Genomic DNA, 22192 nt, shown 5'->3' with positions numbered 1-22192 from the left:
TGGTACATGATTGAACCCCATTATAGATTTTGCATTGGGGCCCACAAGCTTCATTATATGCATCTGGCCATGACCAATGTCACCATGTAACCCTAGCCTAATGGGATTCTCCTAAACTAATAGATTGGTGTCCTGTCCCTCAAGTTGTAGTACCATACACAGCTACCCATAGTGACTAGCCACTGTGCTTGTACAAATGAAGGTGACGTGGTGCGGGCAGGAACTTTACTGAAACTCCAGGCAGACTTGTATGATTAGAGAGTTTACAGTAATAAGAAGGATGAGACAACCCATTTACCTATAAGTGAACTATACGTGGCTGGCGCGCAGATTAACGTATAGCTCTTTTGTATGCTCCTCCAGTCCGCTAGGTGTCAGCCTACACACGTACGATAGGTTCTACACATACCGGATTCTGCTTCTGCTTCCGGTTTGGTGACACGCAAGAACACGCCGGGATAACGTGACGTCATTACTCTGAGCCGAAGAGGAAAGTTCTGTGGAGTAAACACGTGTGTGGATGAGATTTCACAATGTCGGAGTTAGATCGTGTAATGTGAGTACCGGGCTCCTTGCAGCAGACACCTTTCTGTACGGAATCTTCTGTTGGTATTCTCACAGGTTTCTTGGATGATAGAGCTCTCTTCATTCTCCAGCTTCCTTTCGTGCTGTCATGCCTGCATAGTCGCCTATGTTCAAGTAACCCTCTGACTTCTCTTACAGAAAACCGAAAACAAAGAGATCAAAGAGATTCCTTCAGCATAGGGAACCCAAACTTACTGAGAACGACAAAAATGCTATGCTTATCAAAGGGGGGAATGCCAACATGACTGTGACCCAGGCGCTCAAAGATCTGGTATGTATGACTACGTGGGTGCATGGTTCTTTCTTCCCATGCTTAAAGTGTACCTGCCAACTTTCAAAGGACAGAAAGAGGGACAGAGTTTGCTGCAGTGTGCGTTCTGTGGCAATTTTAGCCCTACCTATTTCTATGTTGACTCCGCCCATGAATGACAATTAAACCGTGGGGGTAGTTGGAGGGAGAACATTAAACCATGGTACATTAAATTCTCATAGTTTAATGGCCCTTTCCAGATTCATGCTCCCCCCTTCCATCTGCCCCCAAAGTTTAACATAAAAGAAAAAAAAAAAACAACTGATGCTCTTCTCTCTTTGCTGTTCTGTGAGGTCTCTTCTCCCGGAGCGTTCAGGTAGCTGCAGGCGCTATGTGATTGAAGTCATCACATCGCGCCTACAGCTCCCAGGGCCAGAGCATGCAGGAGCACAGTGGTGAAGCAGGAGCCATCCGAAGACAGCTCTTGCTTAATCATTGTATTCAACTCCTCTGGACACCAGGACCTGGGATCCGGGACGGTTGAGAGGTATGCTTAAAGGGGTTGTCCAAGAATTACAAATCTCTGCCAAGACACCGGGGAAGGTAGGGAAAAAAGAAAAGCAAAAACCCATACTCCCCTGTACCCTGCTCAGCATTGTCTCCCGCTCCTATCCCATTTGGCAGAAGTCCTTGCTGCATGTGATTGGCCTCAGTGGTCACAGGAATGGATATGAGATGTCGTGTAATATCTGTTAATGACATCCTGTGTACTTTCCTGTGCCTGCTGAGGCCACTGATTGGCCTCAGTGGTCACATGTGACAAGGACTTCCCCGGCCTTCTGGCAGAATTCCGTAATTCCTGGACAACCCCTTTAAGGGTAGTTTCTGTGTTTGGAAGCCAATGAAATGTATTTATCTATCCAAATTTGTCACACGGATGTCATTTAGTTTTGTTCTTGTTCTTGATGCAGCTATTTAAAGGGGGTAGTTTTGGCAACAAGTTAACCCCTTTCCCTAGCATTACACTTGGCCAGCTCCCAATGACATTTTGGCTTGCTGCTACATTGAAACTGGGTGTAAAATACCCCGATTCTCCTGATCAATGGGGAGTGGACCTCCACCTTTAGTGGAATGGATAAAAAGTGCACGTCTTTCCTTAAAGGGGTTAGCCATTTTCAGACCAATATTGACAAACAATGTACAATAAAAAGATATACAATTTTCCAATATACTTTCTGTATCAATTCCTCACAGATTTCTAGATCTCTGCTTACTGTCATTCATTCTGTTACTTCTAGAAGATAAAACTCTGACCATGGTCATGTGATTTACGGTCCATGGTCATGTGATGAGTACACAGGTGCTGCTCGTTATAGTCACAGCCCAGTAATCAGACATCTGCTTGGTGATCAGCTGTGCACCTGTGTGCTCATCACATGACCATGGACTGTAAATCACATGACCATGGACCGTAAATCACATGACCATGGTCAGAGTTTTATCCTCTAGAAGTAACAGAATGAATGACAGCAGGCAGAGATCTAGAAATCTGTGAGGAATTGATACAGAAAGTATATTGGAAAATTGATTATCTTTTTATTGTACGTTTGTTTGTCAATATTGGTCTGAAAGTGGCCAACCCCTTTAACACAATTCCTTCCCTTTGTCCCAACTTCTTTTAAAATTTGCATGTGATTCCAGTTTTATTGCTATAACTCCTAGATGTTGTAGTAAATGATCTCAGTGTCCAAAATAAAATAAAAAAATTATATACTTGACATAGACTTTTGTTTTCCAGCACTCGTTGAAAAAACCATCCTGTGTAATGTATAAAAGGTAAGTAATAAACCATACATAGTTATTTTCAGTTACATAAATATTTAGCATGTAGTATGTTGGCTGTTCACTCCTATGGAGGTATACTGGCTGTAATAACTGTTCAGAGGTTTTTCTTTACATACCCATAAAGGGATAAAGTTTTGGCGTGTTTCATTGCTTGCTGTATAACAATGGTATTCTACCCTACCACTTTGAATTTTTTTCTAAAAACTACCCATAGAGTACTGTACTGGATAAAAACTGAACTGAGTGGTGTCTCTTTTGTAGACTAAGACACTTAGAATAACTTTTTAAAAAATTTTTATTTATAACTTTGCAATGACCCCACAGTTACTTTACTGGGTGCTAAAACACATTGCGAGTGTCTGTTTCATCCTGGTATGCTGTGCTTTCAAAGCAGATCTGCCTTTGATGGGGACCCATTGCTTACGCAGGGTATATTTATCTGGTTACACCATGGCAATAAGCACTCAGTCTATCAATCTGAGTTATCTGTCCTACTGCCAGGTATAATTTATATGTGCTGAACCTGGTACTTTATTTTGTGGCCTATATACCTATGTTCATAATTGATCTGTTATATTAATCAGGCAATTTATCTGTATAGGAAAAATATGACCAGGCCATTTGAAGATCAGACATCCCTGGTAAGTATAAGCACGTGTGTATGTTTTACTTGGTAAATTATCATGGGACTTTCAAGAATGAAAAAAAATTCAAATCATATAGCCCCATCCCCCTTGGCCCTTTGAAATAAAAATAAAGAAGAATATGTTATACATCCCCGCATTCTAAGACGTTCGGTCTACAAACATATGAAAATATATTAATAGGGTTAATATATAAGAAAAACTGCTTCCCAGTACATTGTAAGGAATATTAAATGATACTTTTAGAATGGGTTGATCTAAAGACCGAATTCTATTGTGGGACTGTTATATATTATTGCAGTTATTCCATGAAATATCTTCAATCCTAGATATTTCACAATGGTATTATTGAAAAGTGTAAGTGTTTTAGGAACCACAGCAACTCAGCCACAACGTAACGGATCACATAACATTGCAGAGTGGGGGTCGCTGAGTGCTGAGGCATGTAGTACATAAGTTACCAACACTCTGCTGATTCAATATCTGCAGTTCCAAACCTTTGTCTTTAACATCTGCATAAAAACTATGCACCAGGGTCTTCATGGCATAGATTTCCACGCCCAAGCAACTGCTTACAAACCTTTACCACACCAAGCATAGTTGTCAAGTACTGGATAGAATGGCGTAAAGTACTTCACCTCTGGACTGGGGAAAACTTGTTCATTGGAATGACAAATCATGCTGCTATATTTGTCGGAGTTTGGTTAATGCCAGGCCCAGGAGAATGCTAGCTGCCTGACTGCATTTTGCTAACTAAATTTTAGTGGAGAAGGGTTAATGCTGTAGAGTTGTTTTTTAGCATAAGCCAATTTGATTCCAGTGATGGCATTTTGGACAGTTGTATGCTTCCAACTTTGTGGAAACAGTTTGGGGAATACCCTTTTTGGTCCATAAAGGCATGATTAGGTGAGTTTGGTGTGGAAGAACTTGACTATCCCCCTACCAAGCCGTGACCTCAACCCTGTAAAACACTAGAAGGGAGATTATGAGTCAGGTCCTCTTGTCTAATATCGGTGTCTGTGTGACTTCTTTGAACAGGTAAAAATTCCCACAAACACACCCTGGTTAGATGTATAACCAATTCACTGTTAACAGACTCCCTTTAAAGCTGGAGGTTAAAATTTGTACAGGGATTTATTGTTTCATTCCATAGAACTTTTTGCAGTTTGCTGAATAAATATACTGCAGGTCTAGCTGTTCTTGCTTTGGGACAGTGTTCTGCTGTCTTAGGGTCAGTTCACACGTGAACTGCCCGCGCGGGTTTTGACACCGAGAGAGACACGGCGAGCCGCGTCTCTCTCTTGTCCTTCACCATCGCGGTCGCGGCTTTCCCCTCCGCTGTCGACTCAAATGAATGAGCCGACATAGGAGGGAGCTGCCGGGGGCGGAAGCCGCGCAGCTGAGCCCGCGCGGCTTCCGCCTGAAGAAAGGGCATGTCCTTTCTTTTCTCCGCTAGCGGCAGCCCGCCGCTAGCGAAAAAAAAAAAGCCCGGTGGTCTACAAAGACCACCATTGTAAAGGCACGGATTTTGAAGCGAAATCCGCTGTCAAAATCCGCCCCTTTGCCTACGTGTGAACTAGCCCTTAAGCCTCTTGGTCGGTGGACACAAAAGTGAAATGCCTTGGTCTTTCCATTATACTTCTTTTTTGGATCTATACCAGCCTATAAGCCTAAGACCGTATTCAGACGACTTAGTGTTGGCTGAATTTACCGGCCTGAACATCATGAAAGAAGCCGGACTTTTAGCAGTTAGTTATTTATGATGTTAGTAGTCCCTGTCTCCCAGAGACATACTATACTCAGTAACTTTAGCAGCATAGATGCCTGTGATGCTAGGATCCACTCTCCCGGCATGTACAGGCTAGTATATCCAGCATGCGTACACATGGAGTTTCACAGTAAAACTCAGTCTTATAATGTCAGGGTAATAGTTTACAGTCAAGCATTCTGATGCAGTTTTTGTAGCCAGAGCCAGGTGTGGACCATAAAGGACAAGAACCTATACATTATTGTTATTTTTTTTCACTGAAGATTTGCATGCAGTTTTTAACTGCAATAATGAAAAGCTAATGTTACTATTCATCTTACTTGTATGACAACAGCCAGTGCACCAGAGGTTTTCAGTTTAATGGGCATTGTAAGTGAAATGTATAATTAATATGTGCTACTCATTACTCTAGTTAATAACTGCATGCAGTTCTTCAGCATAAAAAGCACTGTATAAATCCATGCGAAGGGTAGAAAAAAAGAGGATAATGATCCGCAACACTCCAGTCTTTAAAACTCGTAACTTTAATTCATCTTCTTAAAAAAATAGATACATAACACAAACGAAGTGGTAGAAAGAAAACATATAGAGTGAAGTAAAAACCGCCAACGCGTTTCGAGGTAGGTAGACCTCTTAATCATAGCGTATTGACTCTCTGAACTAAGCACACATTTATATGTTCTTTAACATCCGGTGTATTGGTGTCACCTGAGGCTAGCTGACATTTGACCTCTGCTCTCGCCTATCAGTAGTTTTTTAAATTTCCACAATTAGTTATTCTCAATAATACATATAGATAAACTGTCTATATGATATGTAATATTCTCTTACAATAGGCGAATATTCCTTAATAAAGAGTAAAAGATATACCCAATAGCATCCCAGTCACAAATACATAGATGCCGTTTGTATAACAAAAACAGAAAAAAGAAGAAAGAAAAACCTATGGATGTACTCTAATAGGATCATCCAAATTTACAATATGTAAGAGAAACCTGCATTACCTCCAATAATAGACTTCTGTATTTCTCTAAGCATAGTTGAATAATCCAAGCGTCACAGTAATCCATTCACGTGATATCACCGATCATGTGATACAGAGAGGATCACATGATATGGGGAAAGGCTACATCTGCCAAAAAAGAAAGAAAGAAATCCCGCCTCTCTATGAATATCCTTATTAATCAATGGAACGTAAAATTCCTCCCATTCTATGTCACATGGTACCTCTCTCTCCAATAAAATTACAGCATATAAATAACTACAGATGGATGGCCGCAACAGCGCCCTCTAGTTCAATCATACACCGTATATTGATATTCAAGGATAACGGAAATCAAAAGTTTTGCCAGAGAAGAGGAAAAGGAACCCGAAAAGGCATATATTGGATATATTAAACACAGTAAGTACCAAAAGATTATATTCATATTACAAATGAAACCAGAAAAACGGGGGGGGGGGGGGGGGGGGGGAGAATGAAAAATGAACAATGAAAAAAGGGGGAAAAGGGAAAGGATGGCCCATATCAGTATATATATGATAAGTCTGATTTAATATTCATCCCATAAGGGGCCCTACTATTAAATTGATGAATGGCACATTCATCAATTTAATAGTAGGGCCCCTTATGGGATGAATATTAAATCAGACTTATCATATATATACTGATATGGGCCATCCTTTCCCTTTTCCCCCTTTTTTCATTGTTCATTTTTCATTCTCCCCCCCCCCCCCCCCCCCCCCCGTTTTTCTGGTTTCATTTGTAATATGAATATAATCTTTTGGTACTTACTGTGTTTAATATATCCAATATATGCCTTTTCGGGTTCCTTTTCCTCTTCTCTGGCAAAACTTTTGATTTCCGTTATCCTTGAATATCAATATACGGTGTATGATTGAACTAGAGGGCGCTGTTGCGGCCATCCATCTGTAGTTATTTATATGCTGTAATTTTATTGGAGAGAGAGGTACCATGTGACATAGAATGGGAGGTATTTTACGTTCCATTGATTAATAAGGATATTCATAGAGAGGCGGGATTTCTTTCTTTCTTTTTTGGCAGATGTAGCCTTTCCCCATATCATGTGATCCTCTCTGTATCACATGATCGGTGATATCACGTGAATGGATTACTGTGACGCTTGGATTATTCAACTATGCTTAGAGAAATACAGAAGTCTATTATTGGAGGTAATGCAGGTTTCTCTTACATATTGTAAATTTGGATGATCCTATTAGAGTACATCCATAGGTTTTTCTTTCTTCTTTTTTCTGTTTTTGTTATACAAACGGCATCTATGTATTTGTGACTGGGATGCTATTGGGTATATCTTTTACTCTTTATTAAGGAATATTCGCCTATTGTAAGAGAATATTACATATCATATAGACAGTTTATCTATATGTATTATTGAGAATAACTAATTGTGGAAATTTAAAAAACTACTGATAGGCGAGAGCAGAGGTCAAATGTCAGCTAGCCTCAGGTGACACCAATACACCGGATGTTAAAGAACATATAAATGTGTGCTTAGTTCAGAGAGTCAATACGCTATGATTAAGAGGTCTACCTACCTCGAAACGCGTTAGCGGTTTTTACTTCACTCTATATGTTTTCTTTCTACCACTTCGTTTGTGTTATGTATCTATTTTTTTAAGAAGATGAATTAAAGTTACGAGTTTTAAAGACTGGAGTGTTGCGGACCATTATCCTCTTTTTTTCTACCCTTCGCATGGCTGATTGTCCTCCCTAGTCCAGAGGCAAGGTTCGGCACCTCATTCAAATATTCTTATGGTGAGTCACAGTCTAACTCCCTTTTTTTCTTTGTGAACTGTATAAATCCAGCCTATAGGACAAATGGTGTTCTTGCAGGGAAAGTATGTAGACCCGCTTAAAAATAAAAAAAAAATATTCATTATAATATACAATTATTAATATTGTATCATTATAGGCATATTTACTTTCATAGGAATTCAATTACCAGACTTTTTAATGAATTGGAGGATCTTTACTCCTTCAGTCTGACCATAGCTGTCAGCCATTAATGTATGAGTTGGAGCAGAAGTCTGAGACGGGCTGTGGAAAAATAGGAGTTGGAGTCACTGGTTTGGGCTTCCGGGTCCACAGCCCTGACTGTAGATCCCAGCACGTTTACAACCACTTTATTACTGCTCATATGGCCCCAGATGAACTGTTTGTGAATTTCTCATTTCCTCTGCGCTAACCATATATTCTAAAACTATTCTGTCTTTTCTAGGAATTTTTTTCTAAGAAATCTGACTGCTCGTTATTTGTATTTGGGTCTCATAATAAGAAACGTCCTAACAACTTGGTCTTTGGTAAGTTGGACTGTGTACATCAGTGGACGTAATTGTATGTATCTCTTGAAATGTTCATGTTTTGCTACTCTGCATGCTTATAGTAAATGGATAGGGGTTGGAGTTTGGGTGTGGGCAGGGCTTAACGCTGGGTTCACACCAGCGTTCGGCACTCCGTATTCGGTTTCCGTCTTCTGCCAGCAGAAGACGGAAACCTGTCGTGTCGAGTCTGGCCGTGAGCGTTTTGAGCTCTCCGCGGCCAAACCGTTTTTCTTTAAACCGGACACAGAGTACTGCATGTCCGACTCTGTGTCCGGTTAAAAAAAACTGTTTAGCTGCGAAGAGCATAAAACGCTCACAGGTGCTCACGGCTGGACACTTTTCACTTGAAAGATGCTGGCAGGTTTCCGTTTCCTGCCTCTGTTTTGTGCAGGAAACGGAAACCTGCAGAACAGAGTCCCGGGCGCAGATGTGAACGAGCCCAAACATGGTAGTTTCTGTTTAGGGTGATCTTGACTGCACAAATATTAGAAGATGGTGGAGCAGCTGAGAAGAAGGGCTGTGTTCTCTTGCCGTCAGGGAATCCTCCAGGACAGGATTTACATGTGGAACATTGGTTTTCTTTTTTTTTTTTTTTTTTTTTTGCTTTTCCAAAATCGCACCCCTAGCGGCAAAATGAAGGACCTTTGTAGACTTCAGTAGGACAGTGTTGCAGAACTGACAGTTGCTACTACAGTTTGTATGGCATGTGAGCAGTGTGGCTCATGGTATGTAAACATTACCAAACTGCACTGTGCAATCTCAATAAAGACAATCTGCAGGGATTCCAGGTGTCGGACCCACTGCACATCTAATATTGATGGCCTATCCTATGAAGACCTGGGGCATTATACTGGACGGAATTGGACAGGCTTAGAGTTGTGGTTGCACACATGTAAACAGGCTGCAAAGCACTGTGCACAGAGTAGGGTTTGTTTCTGTTTTTGTCCTCTGAAAGTTTGTTCAGTTCATTTAGAATATCTTCAGACTCTGGATTAAAAAAAAAAGAAGCTTTTCCCCCATACTGTCAAGGTGAACAACACTGTTTGCTCACCTCCCATGGAGCCTCTGATAATTATCCTCTGATGTCTGAAGAGACCCTGGAGTAAAATATTTCCATTTCGGACATACCGAGGTTTGCCCAATGCATTCTCATACTTGAAAGGAAGCCTGTTAAGGTGCGTGGCCTTAATCACCATTAATCGTATTGTGCAGTAAAATGCTGGATTAATTTTGATTTGGGTCATAATCGCACAGCCCTAGTTCAAGTCAGAGCTCTTGCTGGGCAACTCCAGGTCATTCACATAGTTGTCCTTAAGCCCCTCCTTTGTTGTCTTTGTGCTTAGGGTCATTGTCCATTCAGTTTTCCTTCAACCCTGACCCAGTCTCCCGGTCTTCTTTTCATCAAACCAAAGAATTTTGTTTTTCATAGTCTAGGTGCTTTTTTGCAAATTCCATACTGGCCTTCATTTCTTTTTTTTACCGAGAAGAGATTTCTTTCTCTGTCTTAAAGCCCAGATTAGTGGAGTGCTGCTGTGATGGTTGATTTTTTTGGATGTATGTTCCATCTTCACCTGAATCTTTGGAGGTTCTTCCATTTTAAGAATTTTTTTTTGTTTTGCACCATTCTACAGATCTATGCCTCTACTCAAACCACTCTCGAGCACTACTAGCAGTTCTTGGTCCTCATGGCTTGGTTTTTGCTCTGAAATCTGTTGTCAGTTGTGAAATTTTATATGCTCATATCGACTAAATTTACAACAGGTGAACTCCATTCTAGGTCTAGAAACAACTAAAAAATTATCAAGAATTGGGAGGTCCCATAGCTAAATTTCAAGTGTCATAACAAAGGTCAAAATAATTATGTTCAGGCAAAATTTTAGTTTTTTCTCAACAGGTCATTTTTAATACATTTGTGTTTTGAATGTGTAGGGTATTGAGTACAGAATGATGGGAGGTGGGGCTGTGAAAAAAATGAGTATCTAAAGACTTTCCAAATAATCCAATAAGTTAAGAGACAGGCAAACCCCTAGGTATTTAAATTGTGAAACTACCTGCAGGGGGGCTGAAAGATCTTGCCATGGAGACAGAGGGAAGAGCATCAACTTCAATCGATTCACTAACTGGCAAGAGTAGGATCTAAATGCTTTAATAAGAGATAGTAAAGAAGTCAGGGAAGGGGTAGTCATCAGCCAGGTACACATCAGTATACATCAGTGTACCAACAACAATAGGGCAGGCAGACAGCCCTGTCAAGTCCTGCTCCTCTAGAGAAAAGCATCAGGTATATCCAGATTCATTCTCACTCTAGCTCTAGGTTCTTGATGTTAATAACCAAACCAAGGCTGAAAATTGAGGGCCACAGTTCATTTGGGAAAAGAGAAGCTCCAAGTATTGCCAATCAATGGAGTCTGGAGAAAGACCAAAGCCAAAATTGGAGTCATGGTGTGTGGCATCTATATTAAGAGAGAGATGCTGACAATTAATATCATTGCCCTTCCTTGGCATAAAGCCGGTCTGATCTGTTTGAATCAGTGATAGGATAATGCGATTAATCTGTGTTACCAAAACCTTGACATTAGACTTACGGAGTGAGATAGGGCAGTATGAATTGGGAGTGGACTGTGACCTAGCGAATAGCTTCAATTTCTTTGCTGCACTGGCCTGAACTTTTGCCACAGTTGTGTAGGTGAATGGTGGGTACTTTGTTAAATCCTACAAGGAATGAAATGCTCCCCATTCACGGAGTCCCCATTGCAGGGAGGCTGAGAGATTTTGCTTTCCCCCTTCTTTCTTAGTGAATCCCAAAACAATTCACATTGAGAATACACCCACAAACTGACGACACTTGTAGTACTGCAATTCATCCACTAGATGGAGCCAGAAGACTATGTAGATATATAGGTAGTTACTAGAGATGAGCGAACACTAAAATGTTCGAGGTTCGAAATTCGATTCGAACAGCCGCTCACTGTTCGAGTGTTCGAATGGGTTTCGAACCCCATTATAGTCTATGGGGAACATAAACTCGTTAAGGGGGAAACCCAAATTCGTGTCTGGAGGGTCACCAAGTCCACTATGACACCCCAGGAAATGATACCAACACCCTGGAATGACACTGGGACAGCAGGGGAAGCATGTCTGGGGGCATAAAAGTCACTTTATTTCATGGAAATCCCTGTCAGTTTGCGATTTTCGCAAGCTAACTTTTCCCCATAGAAATGCATTGGCCAGTGCTGATTGGCCAGAGTACGGAACTCGACCAATCAGACACATTCAGCTCTACTTCATCGGGCTAATAGAATGCATTGGCCAATCAGCGCTGGCCAATGCATTCTATTAGCGTGAACTGAGTTTGCACAGGGGTTCTAGTGCACCCTCGGCTCTGCTACATCAGATTGCTACATCTGATGTAGCAGTGCCGAGTGTGCATCAGATGTGTAGTTGAGCAAAACTGACTCAGCACTGCTAAGTCTCTGCATTCGCATAGGAATGCATAGGCCAGCCTTCGGCCAATCAGCGCTGGCTCTGCTGGAGGAGGCGGAGTCTAAGATCGCTCCACACCAGTCTCCATTCAGGTCCGACCTTAGACTCCGCCTCCTCCCGCAGAGCCAGCGCTGATTGGCCGAAGGCTGGCCTATGCATTCCTATGCGAATGCAGAGACTTAGCAGTGCTGAGTCAGTTTTGCTCAACTACACATCTGATGCACACTCGGCACTGCTACATCAGATGTAGCAATCTGATGTAGCAGAGCCGAGGGTGCACTAGAACCCCTGTGCAAACTCAGTTCACGCTAATAGAATGCATTGGCCAGCGCTGATTGGCCAATGCATTCTATTAGCCCGATGAAGTAGAGCTGAATGTGTGTGCTAAGCACACACATTCAGCACTGCTTCATCACGCCAATGCAATGCATTAGCCAGTGCTGATTGGCCAGAGTACGGAATTCGGCCAATCAGCGCTGGCTCTGCTGGAGGAGGCGGAGTCTAAGGTCGGACCTGAATGGAGACTGGTGTGGAGCGACCTTAGACTCCGCCTCCTCCAGCAGAGCCAGCGCTGATTGGCCGAATTCCGTACTCTGGCCAATCAGCGCTGGCCAATGCATTCTATTAGCCCGATGAAGTAGAGCTGAATGTGTGTGCTAAGCACACACATTCAGCACTGCTTCATCACGCCAATACAATGCATTAGCCAGTGCTGATTGGCCAGAGTACGGAATTCGGCCAATCAGCGCTGGCTCTGCTGGAGGAGGCGGAGTCTAAGGTCGGACCTGAATGGAGACTGGTGTGGAGCGATCTTAGACTCCGCCTCCTCCAGCAGAGCCAGCGCTGATTGGCCGAATTCCGTACTCTGGCCAATCAGCGCTGGCCAATGCATTCTATTAGCCCGATGAAGTAGAGCTGAATGTGTGTGCTTAGCACACACATTCAGCTCTACTTCATCAGGCTAATAGAATGCATTGGCCAATCAGCGCTGGCCAATGCATTCTATTAGCTTGATGAAGCAGAGTGTGCACAAGGGTTCAAGCGCACCCTCGGCTCTGATGTAGCAGAGCCGAGGGTGCACAAGGGTTCAAGTGCACCCTCGGCTCTCCTACATCAGAGCCGAGGGTGCGCTTGAACCCTTGTGCAGCCTCGGCTCTGCTACATCAGAGCCGAGGGTGCGCTTGAACCCTTGTGCACACTCTGCTTCATCAAGCTAATAGAATGCATTGGCCAGCGCTGATTGGCCAGAGTACGGAATTCGGCCAATCAGCGCTGGCCAATGCATCCCTATGGGAAAAAGTTTATCTCACAAAAATCATAATTACACACCCGATAGAGCCCCAAAAAGTTATTTTTAATAACATTCCCCCCTAAATAAAGGTTATCCCTGCCTGTACAGCTATCCCTGTCTCATAGTCACAAAGTTCACATTCTCATATGACCCGGATTTGAAATCCACTATTCGTCTAAAATGGAGGTCACCTGATTTCGGCAGCCAATGACTTTTTCCAATTTTTTTCAATGCCCCCGGTGTCGTAGTTCCTGTCCCACCTCCCCTGCGCTGTTATTGGTGCAAAAAAGGCGCCAGGGAAGGTGGGAGGGGAATCGAATTTTGGCGCACTTTACCACGCGGTATTCGATTCGATTCGAACATGGCGAACACCCTGATATCTGATCGAACATGTGTTCGATAGAACACTGTTCGCTCATCTCTAGTAGTTACGGAAGGTGAGGGCAATGGCCCTGCTAAGTATGCAGTGGGTACAGGATGGGAAGGGGTGCAAGGACACCCCATGATAGCAGAGCAGCAGGCTGCAGGCAGGTTACCGTATGGTAGCGTGTATGTAGGGTGTTAGGAGATGGCAGACAGCCCAGGACACAGAATGGCTCCTTTCCCCTTTACCATCCCTTTCACCAGCCGAAGAATCTCTAGGGTAGGAGGCTCAGCACCTGCCCATGCTGGGTGAGGCCCCCACAAATTCAAGATGGTGGTGCCTACTCATACTCACAAGCTGCTCGATCACGGAAGGAGATGGCCAGCTCCACACATCCTAACACAGTCCAGGGGCGGGGCCAGAGAGAAGTAATGGGTGCATCAGGAGTGATGGCACCAGGCAGGCAGAGTGGAGAAATGGGAATCCGGAGGTGAGAAGAAGGGCCAAGATGACAACAGTTTAAATCCACAGCGGCTCCCACCAGAAATGAGCCCCAGGGGAAACCCTCAGAGGTCTCCAATCCAAGGTGGCAGGAATGCCAGGTACTGTAGTGCAGGATGTCTCATATCAGCAGGATGGTAGGGCAGGGCACTTGTGCACTCAGGAGGACATAGCTTGATGGCTGCCTGAGAAGAAACCTCTCCGATTAAGCTCATGCATATAGGGCTGATTTATCAAGACATTGTCACAAATTCGGTACGTTCTTCAAGGTCCATGTGTGTACATTGAAGTATATGCCAGATTGTTGCTGGCATAGATTCCTAGCATGATGTATGCTGGAAAACTGGCAAAAATGATGAATATAGCCCTGCTTGCACCACACCTACTGGGCCTACAAGCCATAATAAATCGGCCCCGTAATATTAGATGCACTTGCTATCTTACTTTAAGCAGAGCTTTCTGTCAGTTTCTAAAATCATATTTGCTTTAGCTAGTATTTTTAAAATCCATGTTGTAGATTGAAATGACCTTAGAACAGAGATGAGGAGCATGCATTATAGCATCAAACGCAGATTAAAATTATGGGAAAATTTAGAGCTCTTGTGGTTTTTACATACTTGGGATTCTGATAATGCAAACATCATGTTAACTCTTCTTTCATGGCAATTATATGTGTTTGTATCTAGGCCGAATGTTTGATTTTCACGTGCTGGATATGATTGAGCTCGGCATGGAGAAGTTTGTGTCCTTACAAGATATTAAGGTATGTTTTACAACAGTCATGTTCGATGTTGAGGTGGTTTCCACCTGATAACTCCTATTGAAGAATGGGAGGTGGAAAATAATATCTGTCAGGGGCAGAAATTCAGCCTTGTGAATATACCATACTAACAGCGCAGGAGTGGTGCAGGCGATATGGTAAATTGTAACATGTAAGGATACATTCAAATGCCATTTGTGTGGGACACGTATTACAAGGAGATGCCTGCTCACCTATAAGCATAAATGAAGCAAAAGTATATTCAAGGAGAGGTCATCAACATAAATGTCCTGGAAAACAATTCTACCAATTTTGATATGTATTCTGATATTCTAATGAATTACACACTCCCAAACTGACCACTCTTAAGTTGGAAAAATTAACTTTCTCTGGCGGGTGGTTACGAATACAGTGATACCAGATTTATATTGGTTTTATGTTTTACCACTTTTACAAATAAAACGTCACTTTTTGAAAATGTGCGCTTTACCTGGGGTCACCGTATTCTGATGCCTATAAATTTATTTATTTTTTGTTGACTGAACTATGTCAGGGGTCTTCATTTGTGGGGCAATTTGTAGTTTTTATTGGTACTATTGTTTGGTACGGTTGACTTTTTTATCACTTTATATTGCTATTTTTGGAGCCAAACAAAAAGTGGGATAGTTCACCACAATAGTTCACTAATCATAAATAGTTTAAAAAAAAATTGTTGGGGGGGGGGGGGAGTGAACGTATAAACGATTCTTTTATTTGAGGTACGTAACCTCTAGTGCAAAAAAACACTGCTAAAGTAGCTAAAAACTACAGCGCTTAGAACAGTAATGGGTATTGTGTGGATGCAAACACTAGGGGTGTTTAATTAATGTAGACTACACCCTGTCTAACACTACCACACTAAATTTTGATATTCCATTATAATTTGCAGCAATGACACACCAGGATTGTATGCAACTCCAACATGTACATTTGCTAAGTGCTGTCAGGTAGAGGACAGTGTAACATCCTCCCCTGTGCTAAAAAACCCCCCACTACACTCACTGGTGATTGCTACAAACTGGCACTCAACATTGCTACATACAGTATATACAAAGCTATGTAGAACTACTGGTACACAGATGGGAGCAGGATAGTGTCCTAGTAGTAGTGCGTCTATCCCCATACTGATCGCGTAATGTTCGCAAGAGACTAACTTCATAGTTGGTATATACAATACACATATGACCAGGCTGAAGATTCCTACACTCCATCACAGTGATTGCAACCATTATACATCATACAGGTTCTCTCCCAACTAGCTCTAGATATGATGCATCTATCCCAGGCAATCCTCCTAGCTCCCAAGACAGCTAATTATAAGTATCTCTTGTTCCCTGCATAGTTTCCTCCCAATGCCATGGGAGCACTTTGTATTTCCTACATAGATCAGGCATGAGGAAGGTCGGACGACCAAAACGTCCCATTACCAATTGATCTATCTTTCTATCTTGCACATATATGCCTTTATGTACATGGTGCATCAACTTTTGTTATATCTACAATAAAAGACTTTGTGTTTCACTGCAAAATTAAAATTACATCCCTTGTCAGGTGAGTCTAAATCCAGGTTCACACGGGGGGTTTTGGACCGGATTTTGACGCGAAGACAGCCTCAGAATCTGGTCCAAAAAATGGCTAGCCGCGACTGGATGCCGGTGCAGTGCATACAGCATCCAGTTGCGGCATTCCACTCTGGATTAGGCCCAAATGAATGGGCCTGGTCGGGAGGGAGGTATCGCGCTGTGGATTCTGCTGCGGAATCTGCCTAAAGGAAGGGCATGTCGCTTCTTTTTTCTGCGAGCAGGAACAAACCGCACACTGAAAAAGGAACCCATTGAATTCAGTGGGAGGGGGTTTTTTTTAGCCAGATTTTGACACAGATTCCACGTCAAAATCCTGAACAAAAAACCTTGTGTGAACCCGGCTTTAGAGTGCCTAAAATATTTTGGCCTGAATTGCCAATTTCTGCACATTTTGTTCATCAAACTTCTTCCTTTGTTTCTATTACATCGACCACATGCAAGTTTTAAAGGTCTGTCAGGAGAGAGTGACAATGAATTTAATACCTTGTGGCACATTGTGTATTTTTACTCTAACTTTCATGTTTTTTCAGTATTTTGCTAACAGAAACGTTACAACTATGCTACCATTTGTGCAACATAAGATTCATTTTATCATATTACATGTGATAGTATCTTAAAATTTTTAAATCTACCTGGGAGAAGGATGATCTGTCTAGGTTCGGGTTACGTCATGTGCTCAGTTGTTGCTTGCTTATGCACAGCTTGTTGCATGGTATACTATGATGTTCTCTATTGTCTTACAGTCGGCCAAATGTCCAGAAGGCACAAAGCCACTACTGATATTTGCTGGTGATGCTTTTGAGATAAATGAAGATTATAGAAGACTGAAAAGCCTGCTAATAGGTAACAAAAATGTAATTAAAAGCTCTGTCACAAAACTACAAATAGACTTTAAAGGGAGTCTGTCAGCTGGAAATGATGAAAATACACTTATATTGCACAGCATCACACCTTGATACATTATAGTGTCTTAGATCCTCCATTTCCTTGAGAAAGCAGTTTTTCAAAATGTGGGAATGAAGTTGTAGCGCTCTGGCACAGTCACTGCACCTCAGCCTCATTTGTGTATCTCCAAAAGTACTTTTTCTAAAAACTGTATGATTGTGCTCGATGTAATGTCTCCCACAAAGTGCGGTGGCTAGTGTGATGGCTTCCTTCGAATCCTTTTAAGAATGCAGTTAAAATCGTATAGTAAAAACTGCACGCTTTTTTACAAGTGAAATTTTATTTTGTGTGCTTCACCTGTAAAAACTGAAGATCACACAAAGTCGTGAGGGTTTTTTGTTTTTTTTTAAACATCAGGCAAAACAGTGATATCTTAGAAAAGAGATTCACTACCCCCATAACATGGGGGTATTGGTGTCAAGACAACAACATATTCGTACACCACAAGGAAAAAGAAAAATGGTAATTCAAGTCAGAAATGCCGTGCTACAAGAGACAAAAGAAGCAGGAATGAGGAGGGACAGAGGTGAAAGAACAAAAATGGGGTATACAATAATAGGACAGCGGCTCAAGCGCAAACCCCCACACTAGTTAATGTTCTTCATGGTTGACATACCTGTTTGTGGACTTGTACGTCCATCAATGCACCTGCTAATGACGTTGTTACACCTTTTCCTGTGTTGTACGTTTTGCATTTGTTTTGTTTCATATAAAGATTCAATAAAACTTCATTACACCTAATATTATTCAGGGTAGGCCCATTATGGCTTTATATTCAGGCGAGTCCTGCTAAGGATGGGTTCACATTTGCCTCTCCATTGGAGACGGTCACAGAAGGGATTTTTCTCTCCGCCGCTTTGTTTTGAAACTGCAAACCCCATTTTAGTCAGGGGTTCCACCAGTGCGTGTCCATGTGGAACCCCTATTTTAGAGATCCAGCTCCCCGTTGTTTGGGGTTTACTGGTGGACCTGAATGAGGGAGCACCACGGCACTAGTGCCAACCTAGCATAAACAAGCCAGTAATGCCAGGACCTAGAAAAGGACTCCTTACGGTTATGTAGTTGAGCAGTCAGGTTTTCCATTACTCGCACGATATGAAGCATTCTAAACCAAGAAATGACGACACACAAAACAATATAGATTATTGGAATGATGATACTTTGGTGTCAAATGAAAGTTGTCTACAGCAAATAATAAGACTATGTTATTTGTAAGAGTTAACTGTTCTAATTTACTAATTAAAATTATTAGAAGAACCTTTTATAGTATTTTAGTTTCCAGTACACATTTCCTGCTTCATAGCTGGTGTTTTTATTTGTCGTTTGTAGACTTCTTTAGAGGACCAACTGTGTCTGCCATCCGACTTGCTGGGCTTGAGCATGTCTTGCATTTCACTGCAATGGATGGGAAAATTTTTATGCGCAGCTACAAGTAAGTATTAACCTAGTTTGAGTTTTCATTGTTTATTTTTGTCATTTCATTTATTATGTAGATAGAACAGACCATCCCAATCTAATTTCTCCTTCCACCATTTGGATGATAAATGGCCATCTTCAAAGATGTATCTCAGTGTCCTTTCTTTTATATAAGGTTTTTATATGCCCATACTACTAATCTTGCATTTTCCATATATCTTTTATTTTATGTTTATGCCATCCATTCTTTGTTGTGCTTGTCTCACTCCTTGCCACATTTTAGGGGAGTTGACCTCCATCAATCCCAAGAATGGGACTTCATTTTGATGGAGCGGCAGGCTGAGCATGTGTACTGCCTCCCCTGTCATTTTCTATGGGGGTTTCGGAGGTAGCCAAGGAAACGAATACCACATGCTCAGCCTGCTCCTCCATCAGAATGAGAGAACGGGAGCTCCACTGGGTGTCCTAGTGGTTGCACCTCAACTGAGCATGACATTACCGTCATGATTTGGTACAAATCCTTTTAAGATAAGATAATATAAGATAATCCTTTAATAGTCCCACAGTGGGGACATTTCAGTATGTTACAGCAGCATAGTAATACAGATACAGGATAATAAACAGTAATATATTATGGAAGTAGACACACATATGCTGAGAAGAGAAGATATACTAGGAGTCCATAGCAGCTAAGGAAGAGAAGAGAGAAAGAAAGAAGACTTCAGGGTCATTTAGTTCTCTGTGCAGAGTGATCTTTGCTTGGTCTGATGTAGATTATGTAGCCTGATCGCGGTTGGGAGGAAGGACTTGCGATAGCGCTCCTTTTAAGCCATACCCCATCCCCTTTTTGACAAGCTAAGCCTGGCCTGTATAAAGCAAAAAACTGTATAATGTACAGAATGTAGGCTAGTGTGTTTTGTTTTGTTTTTCTTTGTTTGTTTGGGGTTTTTTTGTGTCAATTGGGTCAGAAATTTGAAACATTTACCTTAGCAAATATCCCCCAATGTACCAGGATTAATTATTGACTTTGTGATATGAGAATTTATCTGTTGTACATGTAACTTTAGGGCTGGTGCCTGCTCAGGAGTTGAGTGGGCTTATGCGATAGTCACTGCCCATCTGGCCGTTATTAAATTATGTATGGTCTCCTGAGTTTTGACAAGTACAATGAGTAACTAGCACTGTAATCTATCAGTCTGAGGCTTGGAAAAGATGGCATCTTAGTACCTTATGCAACATTCTAAATAAAATGAAGATCTTTTTCCAGTGTAGGGAAGCCCCATACACATTACATGGATGGCAGGTCTCTCTGAAATTAGTGGGATTGGCTAATACATATCTAATGTGTGGCCAATTTTTTCCCTCTAATCAGCCTCTATATTCCATTTACCCAGTAAGGACCTCACTCCTCTTCCAAGAGTTTATTTTTTGATTCATTATGTATTCTTTCCTGATAATGTGAACAGGGTACTGATGAAGAAGTCTGGGTGCAGGACACCTAGAATAGAACTGGAAGAAATGGGGCCTTCTTTTGATTTTGTGATGCGAAGGACTCATCTGGCTTCTGATGACCTATACAAACTGGCTCTGAAACGTCCTAAAGCCCTTCAGGTACCACATACCCAATATTTTTTTTTTTTTAAAGCTCATACATAATGCTGTTATTACATTCATGACTTTTTTTCCTATTAGAGATGCAGACCTATCTTATTTTGTGCAAGGAAAAAACTCTGGTAGAGTTACTATTATGGTTGAAGTTTAAGTGTAAATTTAAGATTAAAAATTTTTATCTTTTAAAGTTCACCAGATTTCTCCCAATGGCTAAAGCTGGATGTTACTGTATATCTAGCTTATCAAAAGCCACATAGCACTCCTTTACATCTACACCCCTGTATTTTTCCAGTTTATGCATTCATGTATGACAATGCTATACCCAGAATAACGTACTTAATGTCATATGCTGCGAGTATAAACTGCTGATTTGGCCACAGCCAGATACAGAAGGGAAGGAGCTCCTCACAAAATTTACTAGATTTCTCCCAGTGACTGAAGCTGGATGTTAAATCTAACTTATCTTCAGTGTGTCTAGTCTAAAGTTTACACCGCCTATAAGTTTGTTTATTTTGTGACAAAAAAGGGCCAAAATGATGGGCACATGGTGTCAGTTTGTAAGCCCTGTCCTGTGTCAGATAAGACACAGAAAGTGTCTACAACTCTCAAAGGAGGTGGAAGACATGTACTCTGGTTTTCTGAAGTACAGCCTTCTGCCCTACTCTCTCAAAGTCTGGCTTTCTAGTCTATTTGCTTGCTGACAATATGCTTTTGTTCTAAATAGGCAAAGAAAAAGAAGAACATATCTCATGATACATTTGGAACACAGTATGGCAGAATCCATATGCAGAAACAGGATCTGAGTAAATTACAAACTCGTAAAGTCAAGGCACTGAAGAAGAGACCAGCAGAAAAAATGGCAGCAGCAGCAAATGAAGACAACAGCCCAAAGAGAAGCAAGAGTGACTGACACGCTGAACAGATGTCATAAAGTGTTTCTCTGTGTTTCAGGACTTGCTGCCTGAGGTACAAGCTTCAGTGCAGTGTTCAGCACAAACTTTAAAGGTTGTTTAGACTGATTTATAGGACGCTGGTTTTCATTGTACAATTTCAGTAAATACATGGAGTTGTTTATGTGATATATTTTATATATATATTTTTTCCTGTAAGAATACTTTATGTACACATAACATACATTGTTAGCCAAAAGTATTGGCACCCCTGCAGTTCTGTCAGATAATACTCCTGTTCTTCCAGAAAATTATTGCAAGCACAAACTTTTTGGTATTAATATCTTCATTTATTTTGTTTGCAATGAAAAACCGCAAAAGAGAATGAAAAAAAAAAAAGTCAAATCATTGATCATTTTACACAAAACTCCAAAAATGGGCCGTACAACAGTATTGGCACCCTCAGCCTAATACTTGGTAGCACAAACTTTAGACAAAATAACTGCGAACAACCGCTTCCGGTAACCATCAATGAGTTTCTTACAATGCTCTGCTGGAATTTTAGACCATTCTTCTTTGGCAAACTGCTCCCGGCCCCTGAGATTTGAAGGGGGCCTTCTCCAAACTGCCATTTTGAGATCTCTCCACAGGTGGTCTATGGGATTGAGGTCTGGACTCATTGCTGGCCACTTTACAGGTCTCCAGTGCTTTCTCTCAAACCATTTTCTATTACTTTTTGAAGTGTGTTTTGGGTCATTGTCCTGCTGGAAGACCCATGACCTCTGAGGGAGACCCAGCTTTCTCACACTGGGCCCTACATTATGCTGCAAAATTTGTTGGTAGTCCAGAGAACATTC

At 41.6% G+C, this 22192-nt stretch overlaps 1 protein-coding gene across 1 annotated transcript; it reads left to right on the top strand.

The window, feature by feature from the left end:
* The first annotated feature begins 466 nt into the window (after positions 1–466).
* On the top strand, positions 467–21676 carry RPF2 (ribosome production factor 2 homolog). Its single transcript, XM_075268169.1, has 10 exons — positions 467–556; positions 724–856; positions 2634–2671; positions 3282–3321; positions 8350–8431; positions 14778–14854; positions 17217–17316; positions 18748–18850; positions 20301–20445; positions 21170–21676. The coding sequence occupies exons 1-10, from the start codon at positions 534–536 to the stop codon at positions 21353–21355; spliced, it is 927 nt and encodes a 308-aa protein (XP_075124270.1). The 5' UTR covers positions 467–533; the 3' UTR covers positions 21356–21676.
* Positions 21677–22192: the final 516 nt, after the last annotated feature.

The sequence above is a fragment of the Leptodactylus fuscus genome, chromosome 3, assembly GCF_031893055.1.
Source record: "Leptodactylus fuscus isolate aLepFus1 chromosome 3, aLepFus1.hap2, whole genome shotgun sequence".
In the NCBI taxonomy this organism is placed as follows: Eukaryota; Metazoa; Chordata; class Amphibia; order Anura; family Leptodactylidae; genus Leptodactylus; species Leptodactylus fuscus.
This window is presented reverse-complemented; position numbering and strand designations above follow the sequence as displayed.

Excerpts from the sequence above, each read along its gene's own strand:
- RPF2 (XM_075268169.1), top strand. The coding sequence starts at position 534 with ATGTCGGAGTTAGATCGTGTAAT. Across the intron at positions 857-2,633 it reads CCCAGGCGCTCAAAGATCTG|CACTCGTTGAAAAAACCATC; the intron begins GTATGTATGACT and ends TTTGTTTTCCAG. Across the intron at positions 2,672-3,281 it reads TCCTGTGTAATGTATAAAAG|GAAAAATATGACCAGGCCAT; the intron begins GTAAGTAATAAA and ends TTATCTGTATAG.